Consider the following 13,776-nt stretch of genomic DNA (forward strand, 5'->3'; position numbering starts at 1 on the left):
ATTCATTCATCCTATTCTCCACTCACCTGTCCATCCAGCTTTCGATTCACTTATTCATTAACTCATCCTTCCACTCACTAAATCTTCATTGCATTGTACCCATTCTCCCATTCATCTGTGTATTCATTGTTTATTCATTTATTTATTCACTTATTTACATATTTTATTCAACTATTCACTATCAATGATTTTTTTTTTTAATTTTAAAAAATTCAGTTTAACAAATATTGGCTGAGCCCTTTTTATATGCACACTACTATATTAGATGCTGTTAGGCTTAGAAAGGTGAGTGTGTCCTACCTGGCCGCAGTCCTGGCGTTGTTCACCAACTTGACAGAATGGAGTTTGGACATGTTTGAAAGGACTCTTAAGCTGGTCAGAGTGATCAGAGCCCATGAGTCCTGATCCCCTCCAACTTGGGAATTCAAGGAAGGCTTCCTAGAGGAGGGTTTACAGCTGACTTGGTGAACAGGTGCTTCTAGGGAGGGAAGGAGTAGGACAAGCAAAAAGCTAAGCACAGGTATAGGCAGATGGTGGTCCAGGGGCTGTGGGACCAGTGGGAACCTTGCGTGTCCCATGAGTAGCTTTTGTGGGAGGTCCCACCATCCTGTTAAGAGAAGCCCAGGCTTTGCTCCATGTCACCTGTCTGTCCTGGGGCAGGTTCATCTGGCCTTGTATCTTTACAATGTGGAGAATTCCAGAGCTGAGAAAGACCAAAACCTAAATGCCAGCAAAGGTCTTAGGAAGAAGTAAGAGTTGAGGCGAGTCAGTGGTTCAGGCAGACGTCAGTGTGCACTGTGGACATGGAGTCCTTCTGGGTAAACAGGTCTTCCACATATGCTCACATCTCTCACTTGTCTGGTCAGACTCCATAGGTGGTAGTTGTGTCTCAGTCATGGACCTTGCAAGGGGTTTTAGAACCAGCTATCACTGGAATCTTGGTGTGGTGCTGCGGGTTAATGCACTGGACTGCAAGTTTGGTTGGAACTGAAAGGTTTGTGGTTCATCCCCACCAGCCACTCCTCAGAAACCCTATACAAGGTCACTGTGAGTCGAAACTGACTCCACGGCACTTAACAACAACATTTAATAGACTGAGTGCTGTGGGCTGCAGACTCCAGAGCCCTTCCCCAAATCTACCTACTTTCTCCTCCCATGTGCCTTCACCAGGCCAGAGAGGGCAGGCCCAGACCTGTGAGACTCAGTCCCCTCAGGCCCCACATAAGGAACCCAGAGTGTATAGTGTCAGTAGAGGCTGGTTCTTTGGCTGGATCCATGCCCCCCTGCATCTCCCCAATCCCTTGGGCATGGATCCTCATTCAGCCCCTGGCCCAGAGTCTGTCTATTCCAAGGAAGTTGCAAGTGTGCCAAGCTCTCTGTCCAGGGCCCAGCCGAGCCACCCCTTTCACACAGAGCCCTGCGATTTCCCAGCGGATCTGCCTGGGGATGAGAAGATTCAGGGCTGCTGGAGGAGGGAAGCTAACGCCAGCCCACACAGCCCCCTTCTAGGCCGCCTCAGGAATTGGGCTGCTGCCTGGCGTGGGTGGAAGCAAGACTGCCATTGAAATGGGAAGTGATGATCAGGCAGGGGCTGGGGCCCAGCAGCCACATGATTGACAGGGAAGGCACTGGAAGAAGCCTTCTGAAGCCAGCAACCAGGGAGGCCCTAGAGCAGCTGCGCGTCTGGATAGGTGGACGGGGCTGCCCAGGTGACCTCCACCCTTCCCCCAGCCAGAGGTCAGGTGTGGGCATCCAGTAAACAGAGGCAGGCCATGCCTGGGCCGGTGTGGAGTGAGCCAGGGGCTAGACCACGGGTCATTGCAGACAGCAGCTCTGAATCACAGCACATGACCCACCCCCAGTGACTGCATACTAAAGGCATTGCCAGCAATCATCTCTCCATAGACGACAGAAAAGAGATGTGTACATGAATATGTGCTACTTTGTAAACCAAAACATCTTTCTGAGGCCTAGCTCTTCCCCACTGCGTTCATGAGAACGTTCATGCCTAGCTTTGTGTCAGGTATGGACTTCCTGGGGACAGCAACTTTGGGGTGGGTGGGGAGGGGAACAGGGGGGCTCGTGAGAAGCAAAAGCCAGAGTTCAGACTAGAAAACCAGAGAGAGCTGAGTACCCAGCCTCAAACCATTCCCTACATGGAGCCCCCTTTAACTGCACCCACTTTGGGGGTGTCTGGGAGGACAAGACATAAAGACCATGGTGGGGAGGTTGTGTCTAGGGGCCTGTCACCTGGTGATGATCAGGGATCAGTCTGACTTGTGTCTGGGAATAGCCCACCGCATCTTAATTTCGCCATCCAAGTCTGGGAAATCAACCCAAGCCCAGCCCCTATCACACAGCTAGAGTTCTCGTTCTTAATAAAAGCTCAAACTTCACACTTGCAGGGTACTTTAACAACAAGCAGTCCTCCAGACTCCCCTTAAGGGGTCTCAAATTCCTAAATCTTGTTTTATTAAAAGCAAGTACTGTGCCTTCTGGAAAGTAAACCCTTAGCCCTTACCGTGGCTCCGTGGACCAACCCTGAGCCCTCCCATCTCGTCTCAGTTGTCTGGTCCCATGTGCAACATCCATCCAAACACCACTCCATACTTAACCACACAGGTAATCCGGGATCCCTGAGGGTGCCCACTGCTCTTCATTGTATCCATCTCTGTTCATCCCCAATGAATTCCTGGAGCAGGCTACTTCACCTGGCAGACGCAACACAAAAACATCTGCTCTCAGGATCCAAGTCCCTGACTGTTCTTGAACCTAGTCCCCAGAAGCCACAGATCATCAGGTTCTTCACCTCGAAGACATAGTCAGGTGTCGGGGTGCAGGCAGCATGTGCCCCAGGTCTTTGAGCTAACTCCAAGGGAACTCAGAGGCAGAGCACAGCTTTTGCTTCACCTCCTAGTACTTCTGGGTAAGATTCTGTCTTTGGTAATCCTACACAAGAGCCTCACTTCCCAGAAAGGAGCCCCCTGACCCCACTACCCTCAAAGCCACAGGAAGGGATACAGGGAACGCTGTGAGTAGAGGCAGCTGGTTCTGGGGCAGGACTTCCGGGACTGCTTCTACGACCTTGCATAAGCCCCTGCCCCCCCTCACAGGCTTTGTCCTCCTCTGTAGGCTTTGACATTGGATGAACCAATGGTTTTCCTTTGAACCTGGGTCTGCACACAAGGGGTTTGAATGTCATGTTCTCCATTCAAATTGTGTATCAGCCTTTAGAGGGGTTAGAGTTTGTCTTCTCTTTCATAACCAACCATCCAAATACAAAAAAATCAAGATGATGAGGGCCTGGGGACCTAGGTTTGAGACTCAGAACCACTTACCACCAACAGTCCTGAAGGTCTCCGGGCCTCAGTGTCTTCATCATGGAGTTGAGCTGAGTTCCCATGACCTGGAAGCACCTTGGTGAGCGTGGCCTGTTGCCTTGACAGGTTCTGAACCTCTTCCTGGCCTTGCTACTCAGCTCCTTTAGCGCAGACAACCTCACAGCCCCTGATGAGGACGGAGAGATGAACAATCTGCAGCTGGCCCTGGCCCGCATCCAGAGGGGCCTGCGCTTTGTCAAGAGGACCACCTGGGACTTCTGCTGTGGGCTCCTGCGCCGACGGCCCCAGAAGCCAGCTGTCCTTACCTCCCAAGGCCGGCTGCCCAGCTGCATTGCTGCTTCTGGCTCCCCAGCACCCCAAGAGGTGGGGAAGGCACCCCTGGCCCGCAAGGAGACACGGTTTGAAGAAGGCAACCATCCAGGCGAGGGGACTCCAGGGGACCCAGAGCCCGTGTGTGTCCCCATAGCCGTGGCTGAGTCAGATACGGATGATCAGGAGGACGAGGAAAACAGTCTGGGCTCAGAGGAAGAGTCTAGCAAGCAGGTGAGTCTCCCACTCAACATGTGTGCAGTGCTTATTGGGTCCTGGGCCCAGAGTCCAACTATCCGGGACATTCAGAGGCTACCTCAGCAGTGAGGTAGGGTGGAGGCCTCTCAGAGACCAGGTCTCAGCCCTCCCTCCTTCATCCAGCCCAGGAGAGGACCTAGAAGGTAACTTGTCACACCCAGTTGGCTGGTCATGGGCCGCTAACTATACAAATAGGGAAACTGAGGTATGGCAAGAGAGAGACTTGGTAGGAGGTCACCCATGAGTCTAGGACAGAACCATGACCCTTAGCCCCAGTGCCCAGCCTGACCACTGTCACCCTCCAGGATTAACATGGTGAGAAGTCTTGGTGAGGGAGGGCTATAGTCTCCTGACCTCCTGACTGCCCCTTCCCCTCCTCCCACACCCGGAGCTCATTCCGAGATTTAAAAATAAGCATCCCTAAGACGGGAAGTGTCAGAGACAGCACTATCTTATCTCCTAACCTGTTATTTTTAACACTTGAAAGCAGAGTCTGGACAGAACAGACAGTGCCATTCCCCACAGCTTCCCCTTGGCCTGAGCTGGGCTCAAGGGCTTCTCCGTGGGCCGTTAGGTCACGCAGTGGGGAGAGATTGTCTGGGCCGTGCTGCGGAGCCCGGGCTCTGAGAGCAGCTCTCCCTCCTGCTCCCTGTGGACCCTGTGGCCAGGTGGCAGAATGAGCGGAGGTGAGAGTGACGGGGAGATTGGCACGGTCAGGACCACAGTTCCTAATGATCTCCAGGATGTTCCCCGTCTAGGAGTGGAGTTCCGGCTGCCCCTCCTTTCCTTCTCCTTCCCCAGGGCCAATAGCAGTAGTATATGGATGCGTGTGTGCGTGTACACGCAGGCAAGCAGGGGCATCATGGGGCCTAGGGAAGTCAGCTTGTCCTTCTAAAGTAGAGATGGCCGTATGGGTGAACTGGGCATCGTGGCCCAGCTGTATACCCTTTCAGGGAATGGTGGGGCTCAGGGTGGCTGCACCCACCAGGAATCTCCTAGCCACTGACTCAGGGCCTCTGAGGAGGGAGGGGGTCTTCATTGAGATGGAAGACCTAGAAAAAGGGCAGAAGGCAAAGCCCTAGACTGCCCAGGGCCCCTGGAGAGCATCTGGCTGAGTGAGTGGGGGCAGTCACGGGCCGAGGTCTCTTCAGCAGGAATCTCAGCCTGTGTCCGGTGGCCCAGAGACACCCCTAGAGCCCAGGGCCTGGAGCCAGGTGTCAGAGACCGCCTCCTCTGAGCCAGAGGCTGGTGTGCCGGCAGACGGGCAGCAGCAGCGGGAAGCAGAGCCCCCCGCGCCAGGGTGCATGGAGGTAATGCACGCCTTTGTTGCTGAAGCCAGCTAGGGCTCCACCACTTGGCCCTGCACCAGGCTCTGAGAGGGTCTGGGCCGTGCGCCTGCATGTACTGGTGGGAACCACGTCCACTGTCTGCAGACTGAGCGATGGCATGAGGTCCGGATCCCCTGGGAAGATTCTGGAAGCAGCCCCCGCCCAGGCTCTGGTGCAGGACTAACGCCTTTATGTGCTCATCCTCACTGCATTCTGTCCATGTGTCTTGGTCCTACTTGGCAAATGTTTGCATTGTGAATGCCCCCACCCAGGGTGAACTTCCAGGAAACTTCCGAGAACAAATTCTTGACACGGTGGCCACAAGCTAGCTGCTTCTCACCTGGACTAAAATAGTCTGCAAACAGGGCCCACCCAGCCTACCTCTAGCCACAAAAAAACTTTAATTTAAATCCGTTATGAAAAACTCAAACGAAACGTATTGCCATTGAGTAAATTCCAACTCACAGTAACCTTTAGGAGAGAATAGAATGTCTCCATAAGGCTTCCAAGGGTGTAGTCCTTACAGAAGGAGACTGCCTGATGCCTTTTCTCCCTCAGAGTGGGGGGTCTCTCAGGAAGCAGCCCAACACTTAACCACTGTGCCACCAGGGTGCCTTACTTGAACCCAGGGGCTGTTCTATAAAAATCTACATTTCTGACTTCTCTTGAAACATTGGAAGAGGAGCCGCCCTGCTGGGAACAGGAGGTGGTCATTCCCTTGGCCCCAGCTGAGCTCTGCTTTGCCTGGGACCCCACCTGCCTGACTTCATTCTGTTACCTACCTGGCCCCCGGGAGCATTTGAGACAGAGCTGGCAAGATGTCGCACTGAAGGCTACAGAAGAGTTTCTGTCCTTTCTGCTACCGCCTGACCTCAGTCCTCAGTCCAGGAAATACTTATTCCAATGCAGTGTAACTCCTTTACATGGTCCCTTCACATTGACCCAGAGAAGGCTTTGTGGTCATGGCCAGTTGGAGGGTGAGATCCTAGGGGGTCATTGTCCTGATGGTGTAGGCCACAGTTGTGCCGCCACCCCACCCCCCGCCCCTATGGTTTTATGAAGGCATGTGGGGAGCAGGACAACTTGGAAGTGGCTGGAAAGACACAGGCGAAGACACATTTATACTGAAATGTTGACCTTTGAACAAGTTTTGTAATCCCTTTAAGGTTAGTTGTGGTGAAGCGGTAGAGGGAGAGAGATGCACTGTGGTGTTTCCTGGGAGAAGGACCCTGTCTGATGACCAGCAGCTAGTCCCTAGGAGCCTTGTCTCCTACACCTCAGTCCCACAGACTTTCGGTAGCACCCATCTGAAAGGAAAACCAGCATGAGGACCTCCTCTGCCCCCCCCCACTACAACCCCACCCCTTTTCCATCCCAAACCTCACCATTAAAAAGAGGATTTGAGATATCGTTGGAATCCTTTATCCAAGGAAAAGTGTGGAAATCTAGGCACGGCCAAGAATGCAGAAGGGCTCCCCTCTAAGTGAGCTTGATGCTGGGCCAGTGTGAAATGGGACCAACTGAGCTTGGGCAGTTTCGATATGATCTGAAGTAAATGAAGGTTTTCCTTGCTTCACAGAAACCTTCTTCCCCTGACACACCTGTCTTAGGCGGAGTTGCTTAGAAGCAGAGCCTGAGACTGGGATTCTTTATAAATTAATTTCTGGAGGGACTGTTTTCAGAACAGACCTAGAGAGAAGTACGAGAAACTGGATAGGGCAAAAGAAGATGCTACTAAAAGAGATGTCAACGGGAATCTCACTTCAGCCTGGAGCCTAGCCCATGGGGGTCTTGAGCTTGGGTTGCACCCCCCATGTGGACCCAACTCGAGAGAAGAGATCCATCCTTCTACAGCTCCCATATCACTCAGTCACTGACTGGGGGCCACCCCTGGGGTTGGCTCACAACCCCTGAAGTGTTTCTTGGAGAGGCGGCTCCTAGGCTAAAAGCAGTGTTCTGGAGAAAGGGGCAGCTAAGTAGCCAGCACTCACAGCCGTTTGCAGAGGGTTCGCTGACCACAGTAAAGGGTAACTGGAAAGAACACCAGCAGTGGCCACTACAACACCCTGTACACCTGTGCCCACACACAACATATACAGGTGCTCACAAGGGACCTCCTATGTGCACATGCCTCCATAGATTCCAACTCAGGGTGTGCGAGGTTAGGCCAGTCAGGGAAGGTTCTAGCACCATCTCCATCTTACTCCATGGTCTGCTTATAACATTAGCACCCAGATGACTCGGGCACAAAGCGTGGACGGAGTTGCTGGCCTGTTCTCTGCATGTTCGACCCTGCTGCCTGTGTGTATCCCTGGTTCTGACTCTGTTGTGGATGTGGTGCTGTTTCCCTGGCATGGTGTCAGCATGCCTCTTTGTACTGCGTGTGCCAAGCCACCACTGTGTACCAATGTCCCAGTGTGTCCACTGTCTGTCTTGTCCCCAGATAGATACATTCTCCATCCCAGTATTTTCTCAAGCCTTTCATCATCCCCACCCCCAGCTTCCCTGCACTCGGCTCTGATCTCTAGCAGACCAGAACCACAGATGCTCAAGGCAGCAACAGCCAGGAGGCCCAGGCCCGGCTTAACCCTGACTGGTCCTCAGTAGGCTCTGTGGAAGGTTCTTGTCCATCCTGCCAGGTCTGATTCCCAGCATGCACATGGAGGATAGGCCCCCCAGACTGTGGGCTGGAGGCTGGAAGGTGCCACCCACACTCAGGCCCTCACCCGCCACACCCTCATGCCCCTGCCCACAGACCCACGAGGACAGTTTCTCCGAGGGTAGCACAGCAGACATGACCAACACTGCTGACCTCCTGGAGCAGATCCCTGACCTCGGAGAGGATACCAAGGACCCAGAGGACTGCTTCACCGAAGGTACTGCCCTGGGCCGCCTCGGCTCAGCCTCAGCCCTGCCTGGAGGGGACTCAAGGCCCAGCATTCCCTTGGGTTCCCTAACCCAGATGCCTGCCTGCCCTCCCTCACTCCTCCATCTGCACCTCTGGGTCGGCTGCACAGAGGACTGGTGAAATAGTATGTGCTGTGTGACCCACAGCGGCAGGAGCTGCCCTGACATGATGCCCAGAACATACCAGTCCCCCCATAAATACTGAAGGTGAATGGCATGGAGCTGTGTTGGTGACACATCTGTCACTTTTATGAATTGGTGTAATTGGAGGGAAGCTGTGAATGAAATGAAGGTTTGGCCTCCACAGTAGCTGTCAGTGAGAAGTTTCCCTTCCCAAGGCTCAGAAACTGCCAACATGGAGAAGACCCAGAACACAGCCCCCCAGGAGCTCCTGAACATTGCCCAGGGGAGTTTCCCAGATGAGCAGACCCCAGACTCGAAGTCTTTCCCATCCCCAGCCTTTCACTGCCCAGACCTTCCAGGTCATGCACCCTCTCTCTGGATGCCTGGCCCACCTGGCCTCTCTGGGGAGCACCACTGAGTCATAACCCCATCATTTGCCATCGCTCTCAGCTAGTTCTTTGGCCCTCCCAACTTTCTGCCTGCGTGCCCTGAGCTAGCACTGACTGGATTGAGACTTCACCCCCTCCTCCTCTCCCCACGTAGGCTGTGTCCGGCGCTGCCCCTGCTGTGCAGTGGACACCACACAAGCCCCAGGGAAGGTCTGGTGGCGACTGCGCAAGACCTGCTACCGCATCGTGGAACACAGCTGGTTCGAGACCTTCATCATCTTCATGATCCTGCTCAGCAGTGGAGCGCTGGTACCCTCCTGGGGGTACAGGGTGGGGGCATCGAGGGAAGGAAGGAAGAAGAGGAGAGGGTGGGGCAAGCTGGAATGCTGAGCCAGAGCAAGAGTCACCGTAGAAACCTGTCACTCACAGTACATGTGGAGGCCAGAGTAAGAGAAGCTCAGAGAGGCCATCTAGCTAGCAGCCTCCCTGTTCTATAAAAAGAAAATGATGTGTCCAAGATCACTTATCCAACTGACACAGGTGGCAGGTCACCGGCCTCCCACAGAGGAGCTTTGGTGACACCTACCTGTGCACAGATCTGGTGCTCTGTCGGGACCCTCAGGATGTGGCCCATGATGGGGACGACAGTGGACTCCTGGTATGGCGCTGTGGGATCAGCACTGGACTCTGAACCACAAAGTCGGCAGTTCAAACCCACCAGATGCTCCTCATAAACGCTATACAGGGTTGCGATGAGTTGAAACTGACTCAGCAGCACTTAACAACTATAGACAGTGATGGAGCCTTTGACTTCATGTCTTCCAAGTGCGAGGCAGTGCTGTTTGTCTCATACAACCCACTATAGGAACATTTAGGAACTTGCCCAAGGGCATTCCCTACATGAGGTCAATCTGGCATTTGAATTCAGGCAGATGGATTCCAGAGCCCTAAATGGTTTGAACTCAACTATCCTGGTGCGGCACTGTGGGTTAATGCGCTGGACTGCAAAGTCTTTTTGATCCACAAAGTCGGTGGTTCAAACTCACTAGCCACTCCTTGAAAACCCTCTCACTATGGGTCAGAACTGGCTCAACGGCACTTAACAACAACTTACTTAAAGGTTGGCAGTTCAAACCCACCATACAGTCCCATGGCAAGCCCTGGCATTCTGCTTCCGTAGCTATTACAAACAAACCCTGTGGAGCAGTTCTAGTATGTACCATGAGGGATCACCATGGTGGGCACTGGCTCAACCGCCAAGCGATTTGTTTGTCTTCACCTTTCATTTGTTCATTATGTCTTTTCTAAGCTCTCCCTGTATCTAGCTCTGTAAACCATGGGGGGGGGGGGAGGGCGGGGGAGGCAGGATAAGAGACCTCAGCCCCGACCTTTAGAACTCCCACATTATGTTCAGTAGGTTTGAGACAGATATCAACACGAGAGATCTGAGCAAAGACTAGAGTGGAGTAGCCAGGGTGATGGGAGGGCTGCAGCAATCAAGGAAGACTTCCTGGAGGAAGCAAATGGAGCTGGGTCATGTCTGGAGGATGCCCCAAGCACCCTGCTGTGATCTCTCAGAGCCCTTCTCAAGGGCCCTGGAGCAGAGTCTACAAAGTATTGGTTGGTGGAGAGGGTTGTGATTGAGAAGGGAAAAGCAAATAAGGAATTTCCTGGCCCAGGTGGAACAAGTACCTAATATAGTGATACTCCACGGATGAGGAACTCACAAGGAAGGGTTAGGACCATGGAGCAGGGGAGAAGGCCCTGTGCCTCCACTCTGTGCTGTCTTCTGTGGGGGACAGCCACGGGGAGCCCCTGTGGCTGTCACTCTGAAGCCTCCCACCCTCATGCTTTCTCTCCCCCCCATTTCTGAGTGGGCCTGTAGCCATGACTTGCAGCCCACCTGCTGTTTTACCATTGGCAGCTCGAGCCAAATCTCTGTAGGTTTCAAAGAAGGATGATTTGACAATATGTTAACAAATTTTGTTTTTAAACAGCCACAAACAAGGGCAGCCAGTGCCATCTAGTCTGGGCTGTGGAGGAAAAACTCAACCTGGTATAAGTGAGAAGGAGTTTTGGCAAGCGTCTGGTGAATGTACTCAGGGTAGACAGCCAGGCACTGTTGTTAAAAAACCATGTCTATGATATATTGAGAAAGAGAAGTCTAAGTGTGTTATTTAAAGTTATAAACTTGCTTTAAAAACAAAAGACTATATCCCTTCCAGATTGCTAAGGGAAATTTTTAAAGAAAAAAAGATTTTACTGTTTTAAAGAAAACAGTATAAGAGAGAAAAGAAGTAACAAGGAAGCTTAAAATCTGACAACAGACAATAATGCAGAAGGAAGATCAAACATGTTTGAATAATAAATGTAACTGGACAAAATTCATCTTTTTAAAAGAAAAGGACTTGGCTTGGGTTTAAAAAAAAAAACAAGTCAGCTATGTGTTTTCAAATAACAAACCTGAACAGCATAATTCAGAAATATTAGAAGTGAAATGATGGAGAGAACGTATTAGGCAGTCAGGCAAATGGACACTGATAACAACATTAAACAAGACTGACTGCAAGATAAAATGAGATCCGACAAAGAAGGCCCAACGTATAATAAGAATGTAATTACTGTGATTATTTTTGCTTGGGATAGAAGAACATTTAAATATATAAAGCAAAACCCACGAAGACTGGCAACAGTACACTAGTAACGAGAGGGCTTACTCCACTTCCGCTGTTGCTGTGTTAAGTGCTGTTGAATTAAGTTCCTACTCATATAGGGTTTCCAAGGACCGGCTGTTGGGTTTGAACCATCTACTTTGCGGTTAGTAGTCTTATTCTACAGCGCCACACCAGGACATCATTTTGGACCTCCGTTGGGTGGTGGTTGTGTTCCACTGAGTCAGTTCCAACTCTTGTTCCAAGGCTGTACATCTTTACGGAGCAGAAAGCCTCATCTTTCTCCTGTAGAGCAGCTGGTGGACTCAAACTGCTGAACTTGCGACTAGCAGTCCAATGCATAACTCACTACACCACCATGGTCCCTACACTTCTATTAGTTCTTGACAAATCGAGAAAAAAACAGAAAATAAGAGATCTAATTTTATATGGAGTCCTGGTGTGGGGCTGCAAGATAATGGACTGGGCTGCAAGGCTAGTTTGAGCCACAAGGTCAGCAGTTCAAACCCAGTAGCCGCTCCTCAGAAACCCTGTACGGGGTCATTATGAGTCAGAACCCACTGGATGACACTTAACAACATTTATACGGTTGACCCTTGAACAACGTGGATTCACTCATATGCAGACTTAAAAAAAAAAAATACCATGTCACTAACGATCAATGTGTGAGCTGTTTGTCTCTCCAGTAAACTGAGTACCCAGTAAAAACAGACCGCCCACAGTACTCTGTGTTTTTCGTATTCAGTATAAGGCCATAAATCTTGGCATGGGACCCATACAGCACTAGAAGTGCTCCCAAGAAGCAGGGGAAAGTCCTGACATTTCAGCAGAAAGATGATCTGCTTGGTGTACCGTAGAATGAAATCTGCAACTGCAGTTGCCCCCCATGCAAGATAAACAAATCTAGTGTAAACATCATTATAAAGGAAATTCATGAAGCCCTTGTTGTAGCTACACCAGCACACATGAAACCCTTGCATTTTTCTAAGATAACCTTTTTATTTCATCTTGAAAAGACACCTATATTTATATTGGTGTATTATATAATGTTGTTGTTAAGTGACTTTGAGTTGGTTCCAACTCATAGTGACCCTGCATAGGCTTTCTGAGGAGTGGCTAGTGGATTTGAACCACCAGCCTTATGGTTAGCAATCCAGTGCTTATCCTAAAGTGCTATACCAGGACTCTGCAGTACATAAATGTTTTTAAGTATCATCAGATTGGTTCCTACTCATAGTGACACTGTATATGGTTTCCAGGGAGCAGCTGGTGGGTTTGAACCACTGACCTTGTGGTTCAAACTTACTTTGCAGCCCAGCGCATTATCCTGCAACACCACACCAGGACTCCAACAGTAGGCTGTTAGCAGTTAAGTTAGGGAGGGTCAGAAGTTATGCATGGATCGTCAACCACTGCCCTTTAGATCTCAAATGGCTGACCATTCTATGGTGTGCATACCTCACTAGTGTTGTTGTCTATCTACTACCTGGATGGAAACTGAGCCACAATGGCGAATTCAGTTCCAGACTGGAAGGGTGACCAAAGGCCAAAGCCTTGGGATTTCTCCAGTCTGTTTCTTACCAGTAAGTCTGTGCCTTTTTATGATTTGGACTTTTGTCCATTTATCCAGGACCTTCTAATGTGATCCCTTTCAGAGCAGTTGGTATTGGTACTTGGGCACCATCTAGTTCTTCTGATCTCAGAATCATGGAGCGTAATGTTCAGTGGTCCATTAGTCCATTAGTCCACTGGACTGTTTGTTTCCAAGGGTCTTCTCTTTTCATCACTCTTTCCTCCAGACAGGGAGAGACCAGAAATTGCACTTTAGATGTCTGCTCATGAGTTTTTAAGAACCAAGTCCCTACTCACCAAAGTAGGGCTAAGTTACAGCAAACCAAATCTACTGAAACCAAATGAAGTAATTTAAAATTTTTAAATGAATAAATTAGAAAAGAGAAAGAAAAGCTAATATAAAAATCCACTCCAAAAGTGGATTCTTTTAAATTCTCAAGAAAAAAAGTTATTTTCCTTTCTACTTAAAAGATTCTGTTGTTTATTATCGTTAAGTGCCATCAAGTTGGTTCCAACTCATAGCGACATTATATAGGGTTTCCAAGGTTGTAAATCTTTGCAAGAGCAAGAAGGTTCATCTTTCTCCTGCTAAAATTATTCTAGTCTTTGAAAAAAGATGGAATGTTTAAAAGTATTATTATGAAAGCTAAGCAGTGATTTCAGAAATCTCAAGCGCATACCAAAAGGAAAATCATAGACCAGTTTTTGTATTCCATACTTATGAATATTGATGCAAAAATATATGCAAATAGGATCCAGCAAAAGTCTAAATATGTCAAGCTTGTTGTTAAGTTGTTAACTACCATCAAGTCGATTCAGACTCATAGCAATCCTATATAACGTTTCTGAGAAGCAACTGATGGGTTTGAACCACTGA

The 13,776-nt window shown here is 50.1% G+C and overlaps 1 protein-coding gene across 9 annotated transcripts in view; it reads left to right on the forward strand.

Annotated features, from left to right (window-relative positions):
* SCN5A (sodium channel, voltage-gated, type V, alpha subunit) overlaps nt 1-13,776 on the forward strand; it is a 116,375-nt gene that overhangs the window by 79,470 nt on the left and 23,129 nt on the right. For 4 of the 9 annotated variants that reach the window (XM_006869139.1, XM_006869135.1, XM_006869136.1 and 1 more), the window contains 4 exons: nt 3,447-3,884; nt 5,063-5,218; nt 7,992-8,112; nt 8,810-8,964. In XM_006869139.1, the coding sequence (XP_006869201.1) occupies nt 3,447-3,884; nt 5,063-5,218; nt 7,992-8,112; nt 8,810-8,964 (870 nt within the window). Of the gene's footprint in view, nt 1-3,446; nt 3,885-5,059; nt 5,219-7,991; nt 8,113-8,809; nt 8,965-13,776 lie in introns of all 9 variants that reach the window. The other 5 variants (XM_006869134.1, XM_006869137.1, XM_006869133.1 and 2 more) reach the window with 2 other exon arrangements.

The sequence above is a fragment of the Chrysochloris asiatica genome, unplaced genomic scaffold (genome assembly GCF_000296735.1).
Source record: "Chrysochloris asiatica unplaced genomic scaffold, ChrAsi1.0 scaffold00127, whole genome shotgun sequence".
Lineage (NCBI taxonomy): Eukaryota > Metazoa > Chordata > Mammalia > Afrosoricida > Chrysochloridae > Chrysochloris > Chrysochloris asiatica.